Below are 26,729 nucleotides of genomic sequence, written 5' to 3' on the forward strand. Positions count from 1 at the left end.
TCAGCTTTAAAGATGGAAGTGGGAGCTGTAAAATAAGTCTGGACTGCTCTAGATCATTATATGAAATGAGAAATTAGCCTGCAAAATTTGTTATCCTTTCATAACAGGTGTAAATGTTTTGTTGTTTAGCAAAATGGGATGGAATTTGCAAAAAAAAAAATCTAGAAGGGTATGAAATAATGAAATAATTTAAATATTGCTTCCTGAATAAAACATTTATCAAAGAAGCATTAAACCATATTTTCCAGTATTGTAGAAGGGGTTGAGTTATGAATTAAAACTTTGGGGCATTTCCATCAAAATTTCTAAATATCTCATATGTCTAAGATTGATTTAAGGTTCATCACTCGTGCTCACACCCACAAATTCATCACATGGACCACTCCGGTTCTCTCAACGTCCATGATCCTTACCTGTACTTTCAGCTGGTGCTGAACGAAGGATGACCTTGAATTTCTAGAATTTGTTGTGGCTAGTATTTTTCCCTCAGCACTATTCTACTTGTGGCAGGCCAAAGTCTCTAACTCAAACGATGGCTCCGGCCTGACAGTAGATTAGTGCTCTCCAATTGCCAAGAAAATTCTCAATGACATCCTGGTGATTTGCTCTGGCCCCACTAGCAGATTTTAGAACTGCTTTTTATTGATGATGTGTGTGCACCAACAAAAATACCTGTGTCGTCTCAAATGTGGTCCATCTACCGTGTTTTTCTTTCTTTTGGAGTGGCCATTTTTTAAATGAAACTCTTTTGCATGACTGTCCTATTTGAATATGTAACAGCAGCACTTAGCATATCCAAGCTGTATTACAAGCAGCAGAGCCATTACTTTTAGATCTGTGCAGTTACTCTAGTTGTATTTTGTGCATTGGATGTGCTTCAATGACAGATCCATGTTTTCCCATGTTTCTTTCATGTGGCTATGAAGAGTGTACATTGCCATTATGTAAAAACTGTAGATTTCTATAAAACAGTAAGGGATAGGGTAAATTACAGGTTATTTTTGTACTTAGCAGTCAAAAATCTATAAAACACAACCAAAAGTGTTCAGGAAGCAAAAACTTTGTTATCTAATGATATTTAATTAAGCTTTAATTAGGATGAACTGTAGGCAGGCAACCTTTAGCCTATATTTATTTTTCTATATATGACTTGAAAAAGAAATAAACACAGTAAGAAGATTGTTTAAAATGCAGAAGTTGCCCACTGTGGATCATACTGATGCCAACATCTGCTTTTAGTATAACAGGCTATAATAAAACTGGCACTTCCAAAAATAAGGAAAATAGTGGTAAAACAGCCGCTTCTGTTAAGTAACATTTCCTTTCCAAAATGTCATTCATTTACATTTACCCTCAGCACCAGTTATCCTAATTCACAACATCCTATTTTCAAGCTTACATGCTTTCAAAATTTCAGTATTTCTCTGTCCATGTTTCAACAAAGTCATATACAGAATTTGTTTTAAGCAGAAGAAAATTCTATATTAGAAATACCAAGAAAATGCATAACACTGCTACAAGATATAACTCTCAGTCATCAGAAATGTAACACCCTTGTTGGAATATCTGCTACAGCAAGTTAACCTTGAGAAGGCCCTGAGCTGCATTTTCCTATAGCTATGTCCAAAACACTTGTCTATCTCCATATTTATTTATTTTCATTAAGCTGGCAACTGAACTGGGGCATGATAATTTCAGTTCTCTGAAGACAGACGTAACAGTGCAGCTGGTATGTCCTATGAATATTCATCTGATTTTTTAATATGTTAGATGGGAAATTGTATTTTACCCACATCAAAAAAAATTGTCAAAGATGTAAAGATCAGTTTTGTAAGCAGATAGGAAACATATAGATTCAGAAGCTATACTTTGCTTTATTACCTTATGAAAGAAAATATCTTTAACTGTGGGCTGTGTCATTTGGAAATAAGAGTGTTTCCCAGAATACTTTTTCAAATACAGGATGCAAAGGGATAATTTAAGAACAGTTATGTGATCAATTTAAATACAGATATATATAGTATGTAAGCAAATTTTTAAAAAGTGAAACAACATTAAAGAGAATAAATAGTCTATTGTATGATTTAATTTCTTTCTCTGTGATAGCACAATGATAATTCTTAGGATATTATTTTTTGCAGATATAATGTATCCACATATACCAAGATCAGAACTGTGCAAGCCATGGTATTTACTGTGATATTGTATGGAAGCTAAAGAAGCACATTGATGCTTTTGAATTTTGGTGCCAAAGATCACTCCTGAGGATACCATGGATATGCAACAAACCAATGGCTCATCAAATAAATCAACCCAGAATCCTCACTCAAAGCACAAATGACAATTATCCCTTTTTGGACACATACAAAGACTCAACTCTCAAAAAAAGGTTCTAATTCTGGGGAAAGTAGAAGGAAATAGAAGATGATGACCAGATGAATTGATTCAGTTATATTGACAATGAATGCATCATTGAAAAATCCAAAGGCCAGGCTAGGGACAGATTATCATGAGGGGAAATCTATGTAGTCACTAAGAGCTAACATTGACTTGACAGCAGAAACCTGCTCTTACACAACAACAGAAAAATAAAAGTTTTCTTTATTAGAATTTGGACTACATCATTAGTACTTTTTTCACAAATCCTGAAAAAAGTCCTGCTCTGATTGTTTGGAAGGATACATTCTAGCAGATCTGAGAAGTGACATAGTAAAAAAGTCTAAGAGAAAAGGAAAACCTAAATTTAACAATTTTTCTTTGTCATTCTACTGCTCATTTAAACAACTATTCTAGAGGATGAAGAGGGAAAGGGGAAAGCAATGGTGGGAATGATAAAAATTAAAAGATTCTTTTTTTCTCAAACTTTTAACTGGGTTTTTCCATGAAAAATAATTTGTGGGAGGTGGGATGATAAATGGGGTGATTTGGATATGAGAAGATACTTTCTCTGCATTCTTAAATGGTCTGTACTTTGTTTTTCTATCACTTTCAATGTATCTTCATTAGTTATTTTTATTTCCTTTTTAATGGTCTTTGAAAGACTGTTAATTCAATTGAAATAAACAACTTTTTGAGCTAAATATAATTATATTTAATATTATTATGTAGTTCTCTGTATTTTTAGTACAAGGCAATGAGATTAAAATAGCCTAGATATGCACAAAATATATAAAAATAACTCTTTAAGAACTACATGAATAAATCAAGGGATGAATTGTTGGAAAGATGTTTTAAAGGTTAAATAATGTTTTTTATGCAGAAAGAAGTCCCCACTCCATGTTAAAGTTTAAAAATGGAATTTTCCTTATTTCACTGTGTACACAAAACATCACCACTTGATTTTCTCTATGCCACTTTAAAGCTATTTCTTTGATAACTCCTTTGCTTATATTTCTGTCTAAATGCTAAGCTTGGGCTGCAATGTTTTTCATCTGGATTTCAAAGACATGTCATAGTTAATGAGCCTCTTTCAAATCAAGACTGTCAGGCTGCAGCTGGCTCTTGGTTCTTGGGTACATATGCAAGGCAATTTACCTTCAGAAATAGTTATGCTATCTTTGTGTTAAAAGCAGATTGGTTTATATTTATTTCTCAGCTTTTTATGCCAGGCACTAGCTTTGTCAGATAAAAAGAATTAACCTCAAAGGCTACATAGAATACGGTTGTGGTCTGAAAGAGTACCACAAAACTGATCCCATGGCATATGGAGCAATGCTAAATAGTTTTTAATGCACACAAAACAGGTTGGAGATATCTAATTCATCTTCTGCCTTATTCACATTCCTTTCCTGAGGTTTCTCTCTCACATTCCAACATGTAATTTGGTATATAGCACACTAAGTAGCAGCCACATTCAACAGGAAAAAATGTTCTTTAAATACTGCCAATTCTGAAAGTGTCAAAATATTTTGATTCTGATATTGGCAGGTCTGTTCTCAAATCAGAATGTCCTTGCAATCATTTACATTAATTTTGAATAGATAGCAGAATTACAGAGAGTGGCACAACTAATTATAGTAGGATGAGTCTATAATGGCTAAAAAACATGTTCAGAAATTCAGCAGTAATTGTCTACATCAAACTGAGAACAAAAACCAGTAGAATTCCTATAGGTCTCTCTTGATGCAATATTATTAAACCTTTTTTCATGAACTGGATAGCATGACTGTTGAATTGCATATCAAATTTGGAGCTGTTGCAAAATTGGAAAGTTTGACCAATGCCTAGGAAGAGAGAATGTGACTATAATCTAGACCACTTTAAAGACTGGACTGGACCAAAAAAAAACTGGGGAAGAAAAAATGAGACAGAGACAAGTTGATGAATTCATGGCTTTGGAGTATTACTTTACAAGAAAGAATTGGGTGTAGTCATTGCCAGAAAGTTAAATGTTGTCAATGTGAGACAGTTACTGAAAAAGCTAGCACAATTCTAGGCTGTATAAAGAAGTGTTGTATTAAGATGAAGACCTTATTCCCTTCTGCTATGCACTAATAAGATCACACTTGTATTTTCTCCTCAGACCCCACCCCGAGGTCTGATGGCCACAGCAGTGGTGACATTCCCTCTCTCTTGGGAATGGCGCTGAGTTCCCATTGTCTGGGGCTTCTGGGCCTTTTGGACCTGACCAGATCCCTTCTGCAGGGAGGGTGACACATGGGACGCTGCCAGAGGCTTGGCAGGGGCCGGCATGCCCCGCCACACAAACTGGCGTATCTTGCACTGGCTGTGGTGAAGCTGGACAGGCAGCCATGCCTGGGCCGACACAGCTGTGGAGACAATGTGATGCCGGGATAGAAGTTGAATGGTTGCATCTGGAAAGAGCTGGAGGAGTTACCTGCAGAGAAAAGAAGGGATATCCTGTCTTTGGTGGTGAGCTAAGAATGCCTGAAAAGGATTTTTGACTTTTGTTTTTTGATTGATTTATGGACAGAGCTAAAACAGCCGGAGATTGTAGAAAGCAGCTATCTGTGTGAGGCGGTGTTCAGCGAAGCTTTAAAAAGTAGCAAATTGCTCATCATTGGATTTTCTAGTTATCTAAATAGTTTTTAAAAAAAACTTGCCCCTTTGAATTGTGAACCTTAAATTTCTGTTGTGGAAGCTATATTTTTCTTTTTTCTTATATAAACAAAGAGGAACTTAAAATACCGGAAGAGGACACTGGAAAGAGCTGGAGAAGAGCTGAAAGATTTGGTGTCTAGCGCCATTGTGTGGCCAGAGGAAATATAGCAGCTGGTTATTTGTTTAAAAACTTTGACATTCTAGCCTATAAATATATTTTATTTGTCTGATCTCTACACATCCTTTTGGCTTCCACATTGATTGGCTATGAGAAGGAGGATTATCTATTGCATGGAAGGAAGAAAACATTCAAGATGAAATTGACTGAACTGAACCGATTTGATTTGATTTGATTTGACATGATTGGACTGCTTGATTTGACTGACAACACATTGGAGGAAGAAGATCAGTTAGAGTATTTTTGTTTTTCTGTTTTCCTACAAAGCTATAAATTATAAAAAGAAATGAGTATGTATAATGAATTGGAATTATTAATTTTTTAATCTTATTGGAGTTTATTATTGGAATATATTATGTTAGGCACTATAAGTTTTATTATTTTATTATTGTTGTGAGCTGCCCTGAGTCTTCGGAGAGGGGCAGCATACAAATCTAATAAATTATTATTATTATTATTATTATTATTATTATTATTATTATTATTATTATTACTATTACTATTACTATTACTATTACTATCATTATCATTATCATTATTATTAGGAAAGACAGGTGAAACATGGAAGAACTAAATTGAACAGATTAGGGAAGATTATCACACTGAGTTCAATAGTGGAAGATATATATAATTATGGAAATATATAGATTAGGGACGATTATTGCACTGCATTTAGCAGTGAAAGCAATTAGAATAGGGAAGATTATTGCACTGATATAACAGTGATACATAGATTAGGGAAGATAATTACAATGGGATTGGCAGTGAAATTTATAGATTAGGGAAGACTATCACACTAAGAACGGCAATGGAAAATACCTATAGGGAAGAATAATATTATATTGATTTTTCTAATGGAAGATACCTTTTGTAAAAAAAAAAACAGAAAAAGAAAAACAATGGAATAATATTATTTATATTGATTTTGATTTGTTAAAGTTAAAATGATATATGGATATAATGAAAGAAATGAATTGAATAGGAAATACATTTTAAATCTCTAATAACAACCCTTCCTCCTATATATATTGACATTGTTATAATTAGATTAATACACAATATAAATGGTGTTTCTCTTTTTCTTTTTTCTTTTTTTTTCTTTCCTTCCTAGGTCTCAATGAGAAGTAAATTTCAATATTTCTTTTGTTCAGGGCAGCTACGATAAAATGATGGGTTTTTAAAAAAAATAAAGGTAGGAATGAGTTTAGTAGAATGTTAGAAATGGACTAAAGCACGATGGCATAGTTATGAAAAACAGCAAATAGCCAAGAGAAATCTAGGTAGCTATAGTACTTTAAATGCAAATGAAGGCGAAGAACAATACCTAAAATCCGGATGGTAGTATGTGGAAAGGAGGTAGCACAGGATGAATGATATGTATCAGAATAAATTGGATAAATAATTAGAAAAAAATTGATTAATTTGACTAAGAATTTGGCATTTGATATTATATTGTATTATGTTTGAGGTATTGAACTGGAATTTCTGTAAGGTGTGAAAAGCAATAAAAAATTTATACCCACCCCCTCCTTAAAAAAGATCACACTGGTATTTTGTATCTGGTCACCATAATTCCAAAATGATTTTAATAAATTAGAACAGATTTAGAGAAGAGTGGCAAAGGTGCTGGATGGATTTGGGTGAGAAAAAATCCTCAGCCTGAAGAAACAAAGATGATATCAATGTTCAACCACATAAAAGAGTGCCAAAGGGATGAAGCTCAGGAACTACTCTGCATTTACATTGTCACAGAAACTAGAATAAAAAAAATCAGTATAAAGTGCAACTATATAGATTGAATTTAAATATAAGGAAAACCTTCTAACAAAAATGTTTGTATAATAATGTAAACAATCTATTGTCAAGATACGGTAGTTGTCAAGCCCACAATTTAAATAATGTCAGTTCAGGATTTTTTTTACTATTTCTACAGATAATCACTTTCATTTCCTCTACCTCTTAGTCAAATCCCAATTCTCTGCCATTTTACTCACTGGCTGTAGTTCTACAGCTCTTTTATGGTAGTTATACAGAATAGCCAGGGGTGGGCTACTGCCCAGATGGGGGGGGGAATGCAGTGGGGTAGCAAAAATGGAGCTCTACCCCAGAGCATCCAATTTGCACTGAAAAATGTTGAAAGAAAATGCAGGGTGTCCTGCATAGGCCACGCCCACAGTGTGGTAGTAAAATGTTTGGTCGCCCTTCACTGAGAATAGCATATAACTTCTCTTCAACAAGTCAACTTTTGCAATACTTGAATATTACTGTTGCATCTCCCCTTGATTTTATTTTCTCCAGCTAAACACAGCAGGTTCTTTCAATCATGCCTCACTGATTTTGATTTCCAGACTCCTGGCTGTTTTTGTCTAGACACAATATGGCTTGCAAATATCCTTTTAAGATATGTTGCCCAAACATGGATGTCCACATAAGGATGCTGAAAGGGAGGAAGTGAGAAAATATGTGTTATGAAATGATTACAAAAACTCCATTGTTTTGTACTTATGTGACAGTGCTGTACAAAAGTACAAAATGGGCAGAGCCTATACAGTGGTACGTCTTATGAACGCCTCTTCATATGAACTTTTCAAGATATGAACCCGGTGTTTAAGATTTGTTTGCCTCTTCTTAAGAACCATTTTCACCTTATGAACCCAAGCCTGGGTGCGTGCACTCTTTTACTGTGTGTGTGTGCTCCCTTACCGAGTCTGCGGAGAGGGGCGGCATACAAATCTAATTTATTATTATTATTATTATTATTATTATTATTATTATTATTATTACTGTTGCAGGGATTCCCCTGCCTTGTGATTGCCACCGCTGGGATTTCCCATTTGCTTGCCACCCCCGCCAGGATTCCCCGCCTCTTTTTGCTTGCACTGGCAGTCCCGAGGTGGGGAATCCGGCCGTCGGTGCTGCAAGGCTGAAGGCTGTTTTCATTGCAAGAGGACAGTCCCGTGGAAGGGTCGCTGTTTCTTCCACGCCAGTTGATCCAAGCGTTGGCAGGGAAGAAACAGCGACCTTCCACAGGACCATCCTCTCACAATGAAAACAGCCTTCAGCCTTGCAGCACCAAGGGTCTCAAGCGTCCCCCACCAAGTATCCCTGACCAGACTCCCTTCTCAGGTATAAGAGACAGAGCTCTCGGGAGCCGGCTCTGTCCTTAGCCACTTAGTCAGGCGTCTGAGCGAGTGGGGGGACAGTCACTCGAAAGGCAAAGCCGTGGCCGATCCGAAGTGAATCGAGGCTCATCTCGGCTCCAGCATGGTTTCTGATTTTTATCATTTCTGGTTTGACTCCGCCTCACCCCAGCAAAAAAAACCCCACCAGAAATCCGGAGTATTATAGAAAGGTCCCTGAGAAACTCCTTTTGCTCTGGCCCCCACGGGGGGAAGGGAGGGATGACATGGACATCAGGAAAAAAGGGAGACCTATCTGTATTCATTGAGCATATGTGCCTGTCAAATGACTGATGGGCTCTGGGAAGCCCTCTTGTCTTCCGGGCCCACCTGGCCTTGGACTTTCTCCCCCTTTGTCTACTCTCAGCCCTCCCTGTGAGGATACTTTGGGGACCACCAAAGGCAGTGAAAGCCAGAATCCCGTTCACTGAGGTGGAAGGCTTCCACTTGGGCAAGTTTCCGCGCAGTGCCTCTGCATTTGTGGCTGTGGTAAAGCCTCACCGCTTGCCTCCCAAAAGTCACGCAACCGGCAGCACATGTGAATGTGTGTGGACTTTGAGGAATTCCCCCTTAAATGCGCTGGAGCTTTCCAGGTTCGGCAAGGATGAAAATAGGATTCCCCTTTGCTGCCACCGTTGAAAATACACCCAGAAGGCTCCCTTCGGGCAGCCTTTGCTGTCTTCCCCCCCCCCTCCCGTTCCTCTACCCGCCCCCGAATAAGGATCCGAATGCCGGAAGTAATGAGGAAAAGGGGGTGAGTTTTGGGATTGCATGCATTATTAGCTTTTACATTGATTCCTATGGGAAACATTGTCTCATCTTACGAACTTTTCTTCTTACGAACCTCATCATGGAACGAATTAAGTTTGTAAGATGAGGTACCACTGTATTGTGAAATTTAGACAAATGATTCATTGTTTTAGTTTCACTGCAGTTAAGTTGTGTAACCAGTGCATTTTATTCCAAATGCAGACTGAAAATACAATTGTGCTATTATTTATTATAAATGGATACTATTATTCTATTAATACAGAATTTATAATATTCAAATACTTCATGTTTTATTTCCGCTTATATTATACCTTAGAGTTTCAGAGCTATTTCTCAGGGAAATACACTGTGTAATTAAAACTCTATAGTTTTAATTATAATATAAGGAACTATACAAGAAACATCAACTAAATGACTACAATGGAATATTCATGCTACTTCAATCTATCAGTATTTTCTGATGCTGTTAAGTCCTATAAGGTCACTTAATGCTAAAGCTAAGCTCTTTGAGGGGAAAAAGTTCCTTTAAAAAGATGATTATAGATAGCTAATCCTAGTGCTCTTACTTTATAATCACTTTTCAAAGCTGTGGACTTTTCTTCTTAAAACATAAAGCGTCCACAAGTAACAATAAGTTGTCACACATATGAGTCATTCAAACAGCTGCATGTATTAAAGAAGGCAATGTGATGTGATAAAGTAAAACGTGAATGCTTTTTAAGGGATGTTTTTCTGTTATTATATCTCCAGTTCCAGTATCAATTTGAATTCTTACGTTTTTATTCAATTAACAAATAGCAACTTTTCCTTGATGAAGTGTATCAGAAAACCAGAACTTTGCTGTGCTCAGGATTCTATATTTATTGTTTAAGTGCAATTTGCATCAAACCCGACTGTATCAGTAGGATACTATAATGATATCAAGATAATATAGTTCATTGTTAACTAGAGACCCATAATAGTGATTTGGTCTGAACCTAAGTGATAAAACGGTGTAGTAGAAATACTATAATAGTATTGATATTTAAAATGGTAATAAAATATTGTGAAATTAATGGATTTCTTCTCTTAATAAAGTATGTATAAACTTATAATAATTTTAGAATTTTATTAGTGGTAACTTAATGGGTTTGTATTGACTTAGATGATGCGGCATATTTTGTGATGAGTTCTTTTAGTTTTCTTCCTTTCATATAATTCCATGCTGCCTTTCATTTCCATGAATAATGTAATTACCATTTACATTTCTTGGTTTCTATTTATTTAATACAAAAATACTTAAATTACAGAATTTAAGAAATCAAAGAATTTTAAGAGAAATTCTTTTTCTTCAAAGAAATATAGAAAGAAGATGTCCCTGTACTTTTGATCTGTGCCCTTGAAATGGCTCTCCAGATTTTGGTCTTTCTTAAGTTGTGTGGAGATGTGGCTATTTTAAGAGGAAAAGCCATTCAAAATCACATGGTCTCCAACTATTTCTAAGCAATTCTCTCCTCTCTCAGCAGCTTTTTACATTCAATCTCATTACTCAAGAAGATTACTTTACTCAAGAAGAAATGCAAGGTTATGCATGCCTTCCTTTGGTATTGGAGTAATGTATTTGAAACAGGAATAGGAAAAACCAGCTAAGATACATAAGAATAGTAACAATCCTTGGTGACTTCCTGACATTCCATTCCCAATTCATTAATTGAACATAAGAGCCGGGGTGGCACAGCAGGTAGACTGCTGTACTGCAGGCCACTGAAGCTGACTGTAGATCTGAAGGTCAGCGGTTCAAATCTCATCACCGGCTCAAGATTGACTCAGCCTTCCATTCTTCCGAGGTGGGTAAAATGAGGACCCGGATTGTGGGGGCAATATGCTGGCTCTGTTAAAAAGTGCTATTGCTAACATGTTGTAAGCCACCCTGAGTCTAAGGAGAAGGGCAGCATAAAAATTGAATAAATAAAAAATAAATAAATAAATAAGTTATGCTTATTTTATTACTTCTTAGTTGCAGTTGCTGCATATTCACTGAACATATATTTATCTTATTATGTTCTTTATCTTGTGGTTCATTTGTTAGCTACCTATTTATTATGAAAATACTGTCTAAACTATACTTATTTGTAAATGACTCCTTCCTATGTACATTAGAATTTTAATAGTTTATAGTTTATTAGATTTGTATGCCGCCCCTCTCCAAAGACTTATCATTAAGAAGTATTATTATTATTACATTAGAATTTTATTAATATTATTAACAACATTGTGTTGTATTCTGCTCTGCTCAGTTTTGTTTAGTTTTGTTTTCCAGGTTGTATGTGCATCCCTGATTATCTTTTCTTTTATATAACCATTTTAATCATTTAGTTTTTGTATTTATTTTAGAAATCTTAACATGTTTTTATACTACAGTTATTAAGGGAATCTGGCTTCCTCATTGACTTTGTCAGAATGTCACAAAAGGTTATTACATATCCACAGGACACTGCAATTGTTATAAATATGATTCTGTTGCCAATTGTTTTAATTTTGATCCCCTACCATGGGGATGCTACAGTAGTCATAAGTTTTAAATATGGTCATAAGTCACTTTTTTCAGTGCCATTGTAACTTTGAATGGTCGCTAAATGAACTGTTTTAAGCTGAGGACTACTCGTACTGTAAAGAAATAATGGATTTAATTCAGATCTGTGTCTTGTGGATTATTCATTTCAGGGAAATTTATAAAAATTATCTATGGTCTCTTATAGCCATTCCATTAATGTTTACTTATGAAGGAAGTACTTGAGTTTAATTATAATTGTTAAGTAAAGTTATTTATTTGCTGAACAAACTGAAGTCAGTGAACTATGCCACATCAAAATTGTAAAAAGTGTCTAAATCTCTTAGAAATGCTGAATTTGAAATGCTAATTTTTAAATGTGTATAGAAAGTTCAAACTACATATTTCTTGAATATTAGTTTGAAGTCATACATGAATACTGATATGCAATAATAACAGTATACTGCATTACTTTTGTTATGCTTTTTACACATAAATTAACTTTACAAGATGATGATATGCTAGATATTCTAATGGTAGCTCCTAACTTAAACAATTAAAGAGTAGACTAGAAACATTTGGTAGAATGCCAAATATTTTGCTTATGCTCGTCAGTACATCAAATATATAATCAGTTTTGCTTTTGCTTTACCACCGTGACTTCCTGAAAATACGCTATAGTTTTATAATTGTCAATACTACATAAATGACACCAAATAAAGACTGAATGTACCAACTATCACATCAATCAAGAAGAAAACCTTCTCTGTACGAAGTCCATTTGTGCCTTCTATAATTTTGTAAACAATAAACTCAAACTTTCTAAATCCATCCCACCCCTTAAAGGACCAAACAATAAAGACTATAATGATGAAATAGTTAAAGTAAACTCTTCAACACCTTCTTCAGCTCAGTCTTTGTTATAGCAATGGCTCATGCCCAACATTTCCTAGTCATACCACAATGAACTTCAACGGTCCAACACAAATCAATTTTACAGAAGAAAATTTTAGAAAGACATTACACAACCTAAAACCATCTCTATCTACTGAACCTGATGGACTATGTGCATATTTCTTAAAAAGCTCTCCTCAACCTTGGCTGAACCCTTAAGCATAATTTTCAAAACATCTTTTAGAATAGCTCCTTACCTAAACTTTGACTCTAGCCACAGTCATCCTTATCTTCAAAAAAGGTGATCCAGGTATCGTTGAAAATTTCAGGCCAATTTCATTGTGTTGTGTCTATTACAAAGTCATGTAATCTATCATAAACCAATCCATTACACTCCACCTTGAAACTAATAACCTACTTTCCAACAAAGAATTTGGTTTCAGAAAAAAATTATCCTGAAATCTGCAATACTGCAGATTGTCATATGGACTACTTAACTTGGTCAGGATAAATCAATAGGTGCAATCCACATAAACTTTTGTAAAGCCTTTGATTCAGTAGTTCATGATAAACTTCTACTGAAACTAAAATCCTACAGTATCTCAGGACCCCTACATGATTGCATAACAGTGTTCCTGTCTAACAGACAACAAGTAGTCAAAATAGGTAGTGCCATTATCTAATCCTGCTGCTGTCATCAGTGGTGTCCCTCAAGGCAGTGTTTTAGGACAAGCACTCCTTCATTTTCTATATAAATGATCACTATGGCCTTATTATCAGCAACTGTGTTATCTTTGCCAATGATGTTAAAATATTTAATACCACTGACTATATTGCTACTCTTCAAAAGGATCTGGACCATGTAGCTGAATGGTCTAACTGGTAACTTCAAATCCCAGCCAAGAAATGCTCTGTCTTACACATTGGCAAAAAGAATCAGAACACACAATACAAACTTGGTGGAAATGAACTTGTAGATGATCCTCACTCTGTCGAAGACCTCAGATTATTCATATACAGTGAACTAAGTGCCAGAGCCCAGTGTAACAACATTGCCAAAAAAGCATTAAGAGTTGTTAATCTAATCTTACATAGCTTCTTCTCCAAAAACATTGAACTGCTAACCAGAGCTTACAAAACTTTTGTCAGACCAATTCTAGAATACAGTTCACCTGTATGGAACCCGCATTGCATATCAGACATCAATACAATTGAGAGAGTCCAGAAATATTTCACAAGAAGAGTCCTTCACTCCTCCTCTCGCCACAAAATATCTTACGCCACCGGACTTAAAATACTGTGATTAGACAATTTACAACTACGTCGCCTCCGATCTGATCTAATAGCAGTTCATAAAATCATATACCAAAATGTCCTTCCTGTTAGTGACTACTTCACCTTCAACGGCAACAACACATGAGCACATAATAGATTCGAACTTAACATAAACTGCTCCAAACTAGATTGCAGAAAATATGACTTCAGCAATAAAGTAACCAACGCCTGGAATGCATTACCTGACTCTGTGGTTTCTTCCCCAAACCCCAAAATCTTTAACTTCAGATTGTCTTCAGTTGACCTCTCTCCTTTTCTAAGATATTTGTAAGGGGCATGCATAAGCATACCGTTGTGCCTACTATCCCTGCCCTACTGTCCTATAGTCTTCTTTTATCATTATTGACCACTTATGTTATGCTTATACAAACTACAATCCTATACGTGTTCAGATAGATAGACAGACAGACAGACAGACAGACAGACAGACAGACAGACAGACAGATAGATAGATAGATAGATAGATATAAAATAAAATAAAATAAAATACATTTTATGACTTAAATTCTGAAACAGCCAACCTCAATGAATAGCAGATATAGGTTATGTATTTTTATACCTTCTAGATCAGGAGTTTCAAACTTGCGGCCCGCGGGACAACTGCATCCCGCAGGACAATAGCTTGCAGCCCCCACCTCAGCATCAAAGTGTAATGTTATTGCGCCCCGAGGAAGTCTTCCACTGGCAAAAGTTTTTTCTCATCTGAATCTCGCGTGCACATGCAAGCTCCCATTCGACTGCCATCCCGCCATGCGCCTGGGGGGGAGACTGAGCACTCTGCTGTGAACTTTAAAAAGAAAGATGGAGAGTCTCTCCCAGCAACCGCAACCGGGAGGCTTGGCACCACCCCATATGTGGTGGGCAGCGCTGGGGGTGGCCGCGGCTCCCTCCCTCTCGCCCGCCATAGAAAGTGCAGAGATTATTGCCACTGCCACTGCCTCTGCCTCTAATCAGCAGCAATAACCTCTGCACTTTCTACAGCCACATGGCTGGGCTGCCCAGAGGGAAGCGGCAGCTGCCACCCGAGGAACCCACAGCGACAGCCACCAGCTTGGCCAGAGGCACCGGCAGTAGACACAGGCAGTGGGAGAAGGAGGGAGCCAGGAGGCAACCATGAAGCCCAAGACTAGCCCCAGGACGACACTCAGCCAGTAGCGCCAGGACCACATGGCTATGGTGGGAGCAGCCACAGGATGGGGCGGTGCCATGAGAAAGAGAGAGAGGGTTTTATCCCACTGAGACGTGGGTCCCGGCACTGGCGCCGCCTTCTTTCCCTCCACCTTTTTCTTATCACGCTTCCTGAGCCTGCCTTTGCAAGTCTGCGAGGCGTGGTCACTCTCCCACCACAGCGCAGGCACTGCGGCAGGAGTGTCCGAACTGTTGCTCTGAGGGGAAATTCTCTCTGCGGGCGGCAGGATTAGTAAGCTATTATTATGAGAATATTCAGCAAGATTTAGTAGATATGAATGGATGATATTTGTTTAGGAATAAGTAATATTGCTTTTTTCTTTTCTTCTTCTAGCAATTAAGCTAGAATAAGGATTTAGAGATGCATATGAATAAATAAGGATATATGAAAATTGAAAATTAGCACAGAGGTCCCTTTGGCCCAAATGTATTAGATGATTAATAGCAGTTGATTAGATGTATTAGCTAATAGCCTTGCAAATTTGAACAAATTTCCTCCCATTCAAAACCCTCTTCATTTATTTCTACTCTTACCCCATTGGTTTAGCAGTTGCTTTCACCTATTGCCTGTCCTTGCTGCCATTCTCTCCCTGTTTTGATTTTAATTACTCCCATCTATGTCTCCCTCTGTATTTGTATGCATGGGTGTGCTCAGTCTTTCTCAGTCCTCAAAGTCCTCAATCTTTGGATTGCAGCCTGGGATGCAAAGAGAACAAATCTGGGCTTCTAGCTTCTCTTTCCAGTTGTAGCTTCTCAGATCACCATGGCTCTCTGGAAGATCCTTTTCCACATCTCTTCCATCTTTGCTGCCTGACTTTTCCAACATTGCATAATTTAATGCCCTCTGTCTATTATCCCACTAGCTAGCAGATCAATTTTGTATCACCTGTTCCCTTTGTTTCCTATATTTTTCTGTCCTTTCCCTCCTTCAGCTAAGAAGAAGCACCTTTAGGACTCATTTCTCTTACCTGCCTAAACTCATCCTATAGTCTGAACAGTGCAGAGAACTCAGCGTAGCTCCCAAACTGTAGGTCAGAAGTGGAGAGAAAGAAAGAAAAGGGAAAGAGAAGAGAAAGGGAGGGAGGGAAAGAGGAGAGGAAGGAAGGAGGGAGGGAGGAAAGGGGTATGACCTTCGCAGCAGCCCCATGATCATGTGATCAAAACTTGGCCTCTGTTTCATATTTATGACCGTCGCTGTGTCCTGAGGTCATGTGACCCCCTTTTGTGACCTGATGCGCCCCTGCCTCACCCAGACTCTACCTCCAGCAGCCCCCGAGTAAATTGAGTTTGAGACCCCTGTTCTAGATAGTCTGAGAAATTTGTAAAATAAATATATTTTAATGTGCCTTCAGTATACTGCCTTCATGTACTTAAAATTAGGGCAAGAAGTAATTGCAAGAGCAGATTAATTATTTAGAATGCTTCTTTTACTTGACATCATCTTCACTACACTCTTTATGAAGCTTAAAATTTTTAAAACTAATTCTAGGTTATTGCATCACATTTTAGTTACATTTGCAACAAAATAAATGTTGTGAGCCGCCCCGAGTCTACGGAGAGGGGCGGCATACAAATCTAATAAATAATAATAATAAAAATAATAAAATAAATGTGTTTCTCCATCAGCTTCCTTTTCTTGAATCCCATCATTGCAACATTATATCCCATCATTGGACACACTATGGAGGTTTGTGACTACAGTCAAAATTCTTCTCGGTTATTTTTATTGTAGTTTCCATTTCACATGTTCATTACCATGTAGTTTATATTTTAAAATATTTAAATGTAAACAAATGTTAAAATCTGAGAAAGTGCCCAATTGTGTTTAGCTTTATAGACACAGAGAGAGACAGAGAGACTGTGAAGCTTTCCAAATTAAAAGCCCATGTTTGTTTATCTGGAGCTGCTTCAGTGGTGGGTTGCTCTGGTTCGGCCCAGTTCTGCAAACCAGCAGCGGTGGTGGCAGGATGCTCTGCAACCCACCTGAGATGCTTCTGCACACGCACAGAAGCATTGCATGTGTATGCAAACCAGTAGCAACAGGTTTTAGAACCCACTACTGAACTGCTTAAATGAACATTTAAAGCATTTACATTTATATGCAACCATTGTTTGAAATGACATTATAGATAATCCACAAAACATTTATGGCAAAATAATGGGAAATATTTTCTAAGACTAATAAATGGCAGAAGGGTGCTATTTTTGATGAAAACAAGCCAGAAGCTGATATGTTTCCATGGCAACAAGAGGAGCATTAGACAGTTGAGCCAAAGATAGGGAAAATGCAGATGCTGGGCAGTAAGGCATCTCATTCCCTCCATCTCTCTAATAACAAAGAGCCAGCCCACTGATTGCTTTCTCTGAAGCTATTTCAAAAATGTTAAAAGAATCCCGGAACTTTAATTTATATCAGCTCTGTAAAATATGAATATATGATTGCACTGTTGCGACCTCTCCGTGGCACTAGACCCCGGAGAGCTCCTTGGTTTACCCAGGAACTCTGGATGTTGAAACGTCAGAACAGATGTCTGGAGAAGTGATGGAAGAAAAGTAAATCTGAGTCTGATCAAACACTTGTAAGAGCTCATATTAAGTCGTACAAAGTGGCGCTCAAGGCGGCAAGTTGCGTGAATCCCGTCTGGCCGCACTGTTCAGGTTGACCCGCTCCCTTCTTAATCGGGGGGGGGGATCCCTTGCAGAGTAGTGCCGAGGAATTTAACTCGTTTTTCGCTGATAAAGTCACTCAGATTCGGATGGGCCTTGACTCCGATTGGATCGCAGTGTCAGCTGACGAGTCAGTCGAGGTGACTGGGACCCGTCCTTGTCCATCTGTCTGGGAGGAGTTTGACCTGGTGACACCTGATGAAGTGGACAAGGCCATTGGAGCTATGAATTCCGCCACCTGTTTACTGGATCTGTGTCCCTCTTGATTGGTCTTGGCCAGCAGAGTGGTGACACTGAGCTGGGTCCAAGAGATTGTCAATACTTCTTTGAGGGGGGGTCCTTCCCGGCTCCCTACAAGGAGGCACTCATGTGCCCCCTCCTCAAGGAGCCTTTCCTGGACCCAGCTGTGCTTAACAACTATTGTCCAGTTTCCAACCTTCCCTTTATGGAGAAGGTTGTCGAGAAGTTCCAGCGATCTTTGGAAGAAGCCGATTATCTAGGCTCTCAACAGTCAGGATTCAAGCCCGACTACAGCATTGAAACTGCTTTGGTCACACTGATGGATGATCCCTCGCAGGCCTGGGACAGGGGCTTGTCCTCTTTCCTGGTCCTTCTTGACCTCTCAGCGGCTTTCAATACCATCGACCATGGTATCCTACTGCACCGGCTGGAGGTGTTGGGAGAGGAAGGCACATTTCTCCAGTGGTTCTCCTCCTACCTTTCCAGTCAGTCGCAGTCAGTGTTAATGGGGGCTTAGAGGTCGACCTCTAGGTCTCTCCCTTGTGAGGGACCTCAGAGATCGGTCCTCTCCCCCCTGCTATTCAATATCTACAGGAAACCGCTAGGTGAGATCATCCAAGGGCATGGGATGAGGTATAATCAGTACACCGATGATACCCAGTTATACATCTCCACCCTATGTCCAGTCAGTGAAGCAGTGGAAATGATGTGCTGGTGCCTGGAGGCTCTTAGGGTCTGGATGGGTGTGAACAGGCTCAAACTCAACCCTGACAAGACAGAGTGGCTGTGGGTTTTGCCTCCCAAGGACAATTCCATTTGTCCATCCATTACCCTAGGGGGGGATTATTGACCCCCTTGGAGAGGGTCAGCAACTTTGGCATCCTCTTCGATCCACAGCTAACATTAGAGCACCATCTTTCGGCTGTGGTGAGGAGGACGTTTGCCCAGGTTCGCCTGGTGCACCAATTTCGGTCCTACTTGGACAGGGAGTCACTGCTTACAGTCACTCCTTCCCTCATCACCTCAAGGTTCGACTACTGCAACGTTCTCTACATGGGGCTACCTTTGAAAAGTGTTCAGAAATTTAGGATCATGGAGAATGCAGCCGCGAGAGCAAGCATGGGCTTCCCTAGATATGCCCATGTCTCGTCAACACTCTGCAACCTGCATTAGCTGCCAATCAATTTCTGGTCACAATTCAAAGTGTTGATTATGACCTATAAAGCCCTATATGGCATTGGACCAAAATACCTTCAGGACCGCCTTCTGCTGCACAAATCCCAGCGACCAATTAGGTACCACAGAGTTGGCCTTCTCTGGGTCCCGTCGACTAAGCAATGCCATCTGGCGGGATCCAGGGGAAGAGCCCTACCTATGTCGTCAGGCATGGGGAAATTGATATATCCCTCGGTTATTATGGTTTATGTATGGTTTGTTTGGGTTGTATGATTGCTTTTTATTGTAAGGGTTTTTTAAAACATTGGATTTGTACACTGTATATTGTTTGTTGTGAACCGCTCCGAATCTTCGGAGACGGGCGGCATACAAATCTAAGAAATTTATTATTATTGTTGTTGTTGTTGTTGTTGTTGTTTTGTTTATTGTTGTTGTTGTTTTGTTGTTGTTTTGTTGTTGTTGTTGTTGTTGTTATTATTATTATTATTATTATTATTATTATTATTATTATTATTATTACATAATAAGACCCATAATAAATACGTTGTATTGCCATTGTTTTATATAATAATAGTCCTTTCATGCCACAGGATGCTGTGAATAGTCCTTCTCTGAAAATTGATAATCGGTGCTGATAAAATTGTTTTCTAAACAAATGTATTAAACTTGTATTTCATAACATAAAATGAATCAATAAATATACCCAAGATCATTTCCTAGGGACAATTTTAAAACCATTTTCTACTAGAAAATGTATGTAATTACTATTTAAAACTTGTTATGAAGCTTCTAGTGTTTTTTAAAGATATGGATTACTCAGATCCACTTTTGTCGGGATTGTAATCTAATTATAAAACAGAATTAGCTTGAACCTGCCTGATAGAATAATTTTACTGGGATTCAATGAAGGGGATGCAAATTGGTTACTCCACTAGACAGTCAACTCCACAAGAAATTAAAACTACTTTTATTGAGGGTGGCTATAATAACAGGATCTTGCAAGTCTAAGGATATACTCTTCTTATACTTAGGTGAATCAAGGAAGTGTCTATGATACTCAGATGCATTTCTCTAACATCAAAAGCTGGGAAGATTAGACATGGTTTCAACTGATTCTTGAATGTTGTATGGTTTGATAAGAATCTTTAGGATGAATTTCATTTACATGGAAGCATTGTCTTGGTGGCTTCTGGACTAAGGGATTAAAGGAATGGCTTGTTATGGAAAGATTGTACCCTAACCTTAAAGAAGCATCTGGAGATGTTTCTGGAGGCAAGTGTAGAAGTCCCAATTAGCAGATAAGATTACAATATCAATTGCATTAACTTCTTGATATAGATAATCCTTTGCTCTCTGTTATTCCATCTATAATTTAACAAAAGGGAGGAAAAATGAGGCAGCCAATGGTTACAGTGAAATAGTCCTTAAAGGATCCTTTCAAACAGTGACAAAGTGCATGAAAGTGACAAATGACCTCTATGGTAAAATAAATATAGTTTTGTGTTTATTACAGAAAACAATTTGAAAGTAAAATTATCAATATTGTAATGTTGTTGTGTAAACCTGTAGTACAAGAGCACTAATAATGATACATACAACATTGGATTTCACATTTTCGAAAAGATTTTGTCTAGCTTGCAAAATATGGAAAAAAATGAAACAATTGAGTTGATCAAACTGAAATTAATATAATAAAAACCAGAATTATCTATTTTTAATATGCTAGCTAAATGCTATGATTTTTAATTTCATATATGCCATGTACATCTTCAATATTATACTTTCATAAAGATGCCATACATTTTAAAAAGTCTTCCAAATTATAGCTAAGGCATAGATTAAGATGCTTGGGAAAAAGACACCACTAGAAATTACTTTTGTTACAAAATGAAAGCAACTATCTTTAATAAATATGAAGCAAGAGTATGAGTCATGGGAAGCCTAAAATTAGTAGTCAGTCCTCCTTTTTTCTACAGTTATTGCTCACTCTTCACCCACATCCAATCAAATGTTAATACATGAGGATCAACTGCCTTCATACATAGATCTTCAGACCTCTGATCCAAAATACTCTGCTATTCATTATAAGTAGTTGCAACTATGGTTTTTTAAAGAAAAAAATAATATATTATATATTTGGCATGAAGCATGGAGATTAATTATTTATTTTATCTAGGTTCAGTTGAAATGTATTGCTTGATTGCTATTTAAAGTCATTCTCACTAAAGAAATCTTTGATGTTAGTTATTTATTTAAAATTTTATATAGTTTCTCATCTTCCAGCCAACTCTGAGCAGCTCCCAATCAAGTGAATACTTCAAATTAGGCACAATCCAACTTTAATCCACACCTAATACTGATTGGGGTTATCAAATTTCTAAGTAATTTTATTATTGTGTACTTTTTAGTGAGATTCATATGCATTTTTTTAAGTATGTTTCATTCTTTCTCATCATATTGTTGAACTATTTTATTTATCATGCTAATAGACAGCAATACACTTATCTATAATTTAACAGTAACATTTTGTGGTATTTATGGAAAACCGTGAAAACCTGGCTTTGCCAGCTGGCCTGGAGCCGTTGAGCAATATGATACCACCAAACTCTGCCCAAAGGGTATGAATAACTTTTATTTTCTTTTTATGGGTTTTAATTGTTTGGATGGGGCACTTTCTGAAATTTCTAGTATCAAAGGTAGAAGAATGAAGTACTAAAGTTCACAATCCCAACCGGAATACTATAGTAAAGAGCGAATAAAACAGAAATATCAGTTGAAGTTTGGAACACTACCTAGCTGACTATGAAAATAAAGTGAAAGTGAAATTAGTTTATCCTTTTGGTTTAATTACAAAACTAACTTGTAATTTAAGTAAAACTGCTTAATTGCTATAACATTATCAGGGACTTTTATAACTTTTAATATCAGTGTAGCCATTAAACAATCAGCTGCAAGGGTTAACCTTTCTATATTAACATGTCTTTTAATACATAAATATTCAAATTTTTGTTTTATTTTGTTTCTCCCTGCTTTTTTCTCTGTCAACACTTTCTGAAATTGAATTAATATAAAATAACATTCAATACCAAGTCATATTCTTTTGATTTCTTGTTCCTAGAAAAATCCTCCACTGTCATTTGCACCTCAATAATTAATTTTCAAAATAAACTGCCTCTAAACAGATTTCTGGAGGTAGGGTTTTCTTTCCATGAAAGTTTTAATCCATTAAATAACCTAAGATAGTGGTTATTATTTCCACACTACACATTGGGATTCAACACTTCAATGCATCCAAACAAACATATCATCACACCGAGATCCAACTTATAGACAGAATGTTTCTCTAGCTTTCTGCGGATCATTTTAGATGAGGAAGTACTTATTTCAAATAATTCAGGAAAACTCTTGCCCTGAAAGCGCTCAGGCAGTAATAGCCTTTGGTTGGAAGGATGCGACAAAATGGACAATGCAAAATTGGTATAGGTACATGGTGGACCATATTCAATTTGAAATTATGGATAAAAGGATAAATTCGGAAAATGAAACTGAGTTGGGACAACTGATGGGACGGTGGGACAAGATAAGACGATATATGACGAGCAGAATCCGAGACCAAGCTACAAGAAATAAATTGGAATCACTCTATAATATGTAAATAGATATATTGCTCTTGGCTCAAGTGGACTATACAAGAACACCCCCGATTTGGTGGTGGGGAATGTGTGTGTGTCTGGGTGGGGGGCACATTTCACTATGCACTATTTATGTTGTGTGTAATATGAATTTGTTAAAAATTAATTTTAAAATTTATATATTAAAAAAAAGGAAAACTCTTGTCCTTTGCTGTGATTCATAAATTGATTGTTACTTTATTTGGCATATTTGCATTTTTATCATTGGATGTTTATTCAAAAGTGTACTATCCAGTTATAAGTACAGGTCTATAAGGTATAAACTACCCATTCTGTTCTACCTCCCTAACATAGCTATTCCACAGGATTTCAGATCAATTCTGCATAGATGTAACTAATTCCTTTTTGCTGAGACTTATTCCTAGTATAAGGTATTCTGTTGCTAAAGGTTTTGTTTCAGTAAAGGTAAAGATTTCCCTGTCCAGTTGTGCCTGATTCTAAGGTAGTGTTGTCCAAAGACATTTTCCATGGTCATATGGTGAGCACGGCTATGTACCAAAAGCACAAGTTACCTTCCCACCAAAATGATACCTATTTATCTACTTACACTTGCATACTTTCAAACTGCTAGGTGGGCAGCACCTGGGCTAGGAAGGGGTGTGTGTCAAATAATGCTATTTGTTACATACTTGATACACTATTCCCATTTGGCTTACTTCAGTAGACAGATTCTTCTGAAGTTTCTCAACTTTGTTATTTAAACACATAGTAAGTGACATATTATATAGCTTCGTGCTGGTTTTTATTATTAAGAATTTCCCCTTATAAACAATGTTCTCTTGTACACACCCGATTTTCAGGATACAAGAAAATTAAGTCATTTCCTTTATAAGGTACCACCTCTTTCACACACAAGAGAAATCCACATATCAACATATTACCACATCTAACAACTGTCATCATTTAACATAAATTGGGCAAGTGGTCTATTCATACAAAACAACTTAACAAGCATACACCAATCTGAGCTATTAGAGAAACAATCATGACAAATATACAGATGTAAGAATTTGGACTTATTTGCAATGCACTTGATGATGGTTAGTCTTCAATAAGGAAATGGGACTTTGGGTAACTCTCCCTTTGTATGACAGGTATACCTTCTAATTTCATACCCACTTACTACAACAGGACAGGTATTGTGTAACATTTGGATACCAAAATAATGTGCATAATCTCCCTGGAGCAGTATCATGCATCAAGGCCTAATTTGTGTAATGTGAGTATATCACTATTTCAGCCACAGATATAGAAGTCTAATGTACATGGCAAGAGCTTGTTTACCTGAGATGTATATGCTGGCAAGAAACTTACCTGCAATGCAACATCCAATCACCATTATAAACTTTGATCTGCCTTACATGAAATGGGGGTGGGGGAAGGCATCCTTCCCCAAACTGGCTAGATTTTGGGCAGAAACCACCCTGGGGAAGGTTACACTAAAGCGCTTCTTATGGTGGTTGTGATGGTGATATATAAAACAAAGTAAAAGTTGCAACTTCAGGAGATTCTTTTGAACAAGCACATGTAGGATGGTGTAGCAGGCCCCTTTCAAAGATTAGGAGCGCTTCCTACTCTCCGTCTAGGGGCGCTCTCCCTCCTTCCCCGGCTCTTCTCGCTTACCCTGGCGGCGCGGGAAGAATAGGGGTCCTCGAAGAGCGCCCACATGCGCGGTTGGAGCCTCTTCCAACGGCCGCCGTTTCCGTCGAGAGGGGACCCATTTGCAGAGGAAGACGAGGAGGCGCCCAGAACTCCCACGTCCTCGATGTCCAAGCGCTTGGCGGCCAACTCGTCGTCGTCGGGGTCGCCAGGTGGCTCGCCGGTGATCAGGTCGGGCGCCTCGAAGATGTCCAGCGCCTCCTCGGCGTCGCGGTGCTGTCTGTAGGTCATCCAACAGCAGGGCTCCACGTCGGTCTCGTCGATGCCCCAGAAAGCCAGCTCTTCCTCGAAGAGTGGCCCGCACACGTCGGCGGGGCAGTGCAACTTCCCGGTGCGGTAGTAGTTGAGCACGTAGGCGAAGACCCCCGGGTGGCGGTCGAAGAAGAATTCGCAGCAGGCGCCGCTCCCGCCACGGGTGACGCCGCCGCCATTGGCACGCGAACTCCAGCCGCTCCCGCCCACGGTATCCAGGGGGCCGCCGCTGCCGCCCCCGGGGTTGGGGGCCGGATTGGGGGTGGGCAAAAGCGGCGTCTGGGGGTGCTCCTCTCCGCCGCCAGGGGAGTCGCCTTGGGACTGGCAGGCGAGCAGAGCCAGCCGGGTGCCCGGCAGCGTTTTCAGGGTGCTCCGGTAGGTCTCGTGCCTGGTGCCCCCGACGTTGAGGATCACCCTCTCGTTATCCTCGAGCTTCCCCATCTCTGTGACTCAGACATGACTGCGGGCGAGAAAGAGAGAAGAGACAGGCAATGTGCAAGGCGCTTATTAAAAGGCCGCCTGTGGAGAAGACAACAGACTACTAAGTACCAAGGAATCCAGCGGGGTGCGGGAGAAGAAAGGAACCTCCTCCCAAAGCGTCCCTATGGGGAAAGGGAAGGGATCTTAAAGGAAGGGCCCACACCCGGGGACAAGACCAATCCCAGAGCCCTCTTCCAGAGCATTGGAAGCCCTCTTTCCAACTTAGACACCTCCTTAGGATTCTGGCTCCTGTTTGTACACACAGGGCATCTCTGGAATCTTCCTTTTACCTTTCCCTTATTTTTCCGTTCTACACTCTTATCCTTGACTAAAATCAATCTCTTACCGCATCTCCTAATTTACTCCTTCAAAGTTCTTTCCAAAGTGAGGACCGCGGGCAGGTTATTGGATCTCAGCAGCGAGAAAGTTACTCTATAACGACTCAGGAACAAACCCGGCACTCCTAATAGCTATAGTCCTGAGCCAAATTCAGCACAGGATCCTCACATTCTTGCAAAAGCATCCTTGTTTAGCTTATTAATCAGGTGGCTTCTTTCCCTCATCCCTGTCTCCTCCCTTCCTTTTCCAATGATGATCTGGACTCTTCCTATAAACCTGCACCCGCCCACCCATTCCAATACGGTCAGAGCTAAAACGCTGTTTCCCTTTAGCAGGCGTCAGCTTGGTCAACCTTACTCATATTTCCTCTTTGGAATTCTTGAGATCAAGTTATCTAAACTAAAAGATGTCATCTGTCCATCTTCTAATTTAAAAAAATACCTCCAGAAGACACCAGAGCTTAACTGGTGACAAAAACAGTCTTTACGCCCCTCCCCAGCAAGTCGATCTGTGGGCACACCCTAAATAGGACCATTGCAACCTTATCAGCAGATTCCTATCGCTGACATCTTCGCCAGATTTTATTTGTCGATTGATTAACAGAAACATCCTGTGATGGACGTTCCCCTCCCCCCCTTATTTCCACAACCCTCTCAATACCTTAATCACGGAGAGAACGAGGCTTTTCTTCACGTTCCAGCCGCTCTTTGTCCTTTCTCAGTTGCCTCCAGACCCCTTGTGTGTCCGAACGAAAAACGAAAAATCCCTCCTTGTGCGGCTTTTCCGTCCATCTTCAGGTGGCCATTTCAGCGCCCTTGACTGCCAGCTCCGAACGCAATAAAAGCAACCCCCACCTGCTGCTAGGAAACCTATCTTTTGTCCTTGTGCAAAATAGATGAGACGCTTTAGCATCAGGCAGAGAAAAACCACCACAAAAACATGGGGGGATGGAAAGCGTATCAACAGAACGGGCTCCCAGCAAAGGAAGGACTCACTGCTGCTTTAAGCAGGCGACTCTTTAACTGGCCCCTGCTATGACTCCAAGGTGAACCAGAAACGCGGCTCCTCGCTTTGCTTCTTTTTTTAAG

The 26,729-nt window shown here is 38.7% G+C and overlaps 1 protein-coding gene across 7 annotated transcripts in view; it reads right to left on the bottom strand.

Moving 5' to 3' along the window:
* Positions 1 to 25,263, bottom strand: part of KCNC2 (potassium voltage-gated channel subfamily C member 2) — a 79,910-nt gene extending 54,647 nt beyond the window's left edge. For all 7 annotated transcript variants that reach the window (XM_070754762.1, XM_070754767.1, XM_070754765.1 and 4 more), the window contains exon 1: positions 24,535 to 25,263. In XM_070754762.1, coding sequence (XP_070610863.1) covers positions 24,535 to 25,263 — 729 coding nt within the window. The remainder of the gene's footprint in view (positions 1 to 24,534) is intronic.
* Between the last annotated feature and the right edge of the window lie 1,466 nt (positions 25,264 to 26,729).

This window comes from Erythrolamprus reginae, chromosome 6 (genome assembly GCF_031021105.1).
Source record: "Erythrolamprus reginae isolate rEryReg1 chromosome 6, rEryReg1.hap1, whole genome shotgun sequence".
Classification (NCBI taxonomy): Eukaryota; Metazoa; Chordata; class Lepidosauria; order Squamata; family Dipsadidae; genus Erythrolamprus; species Erythrolamprus reginae.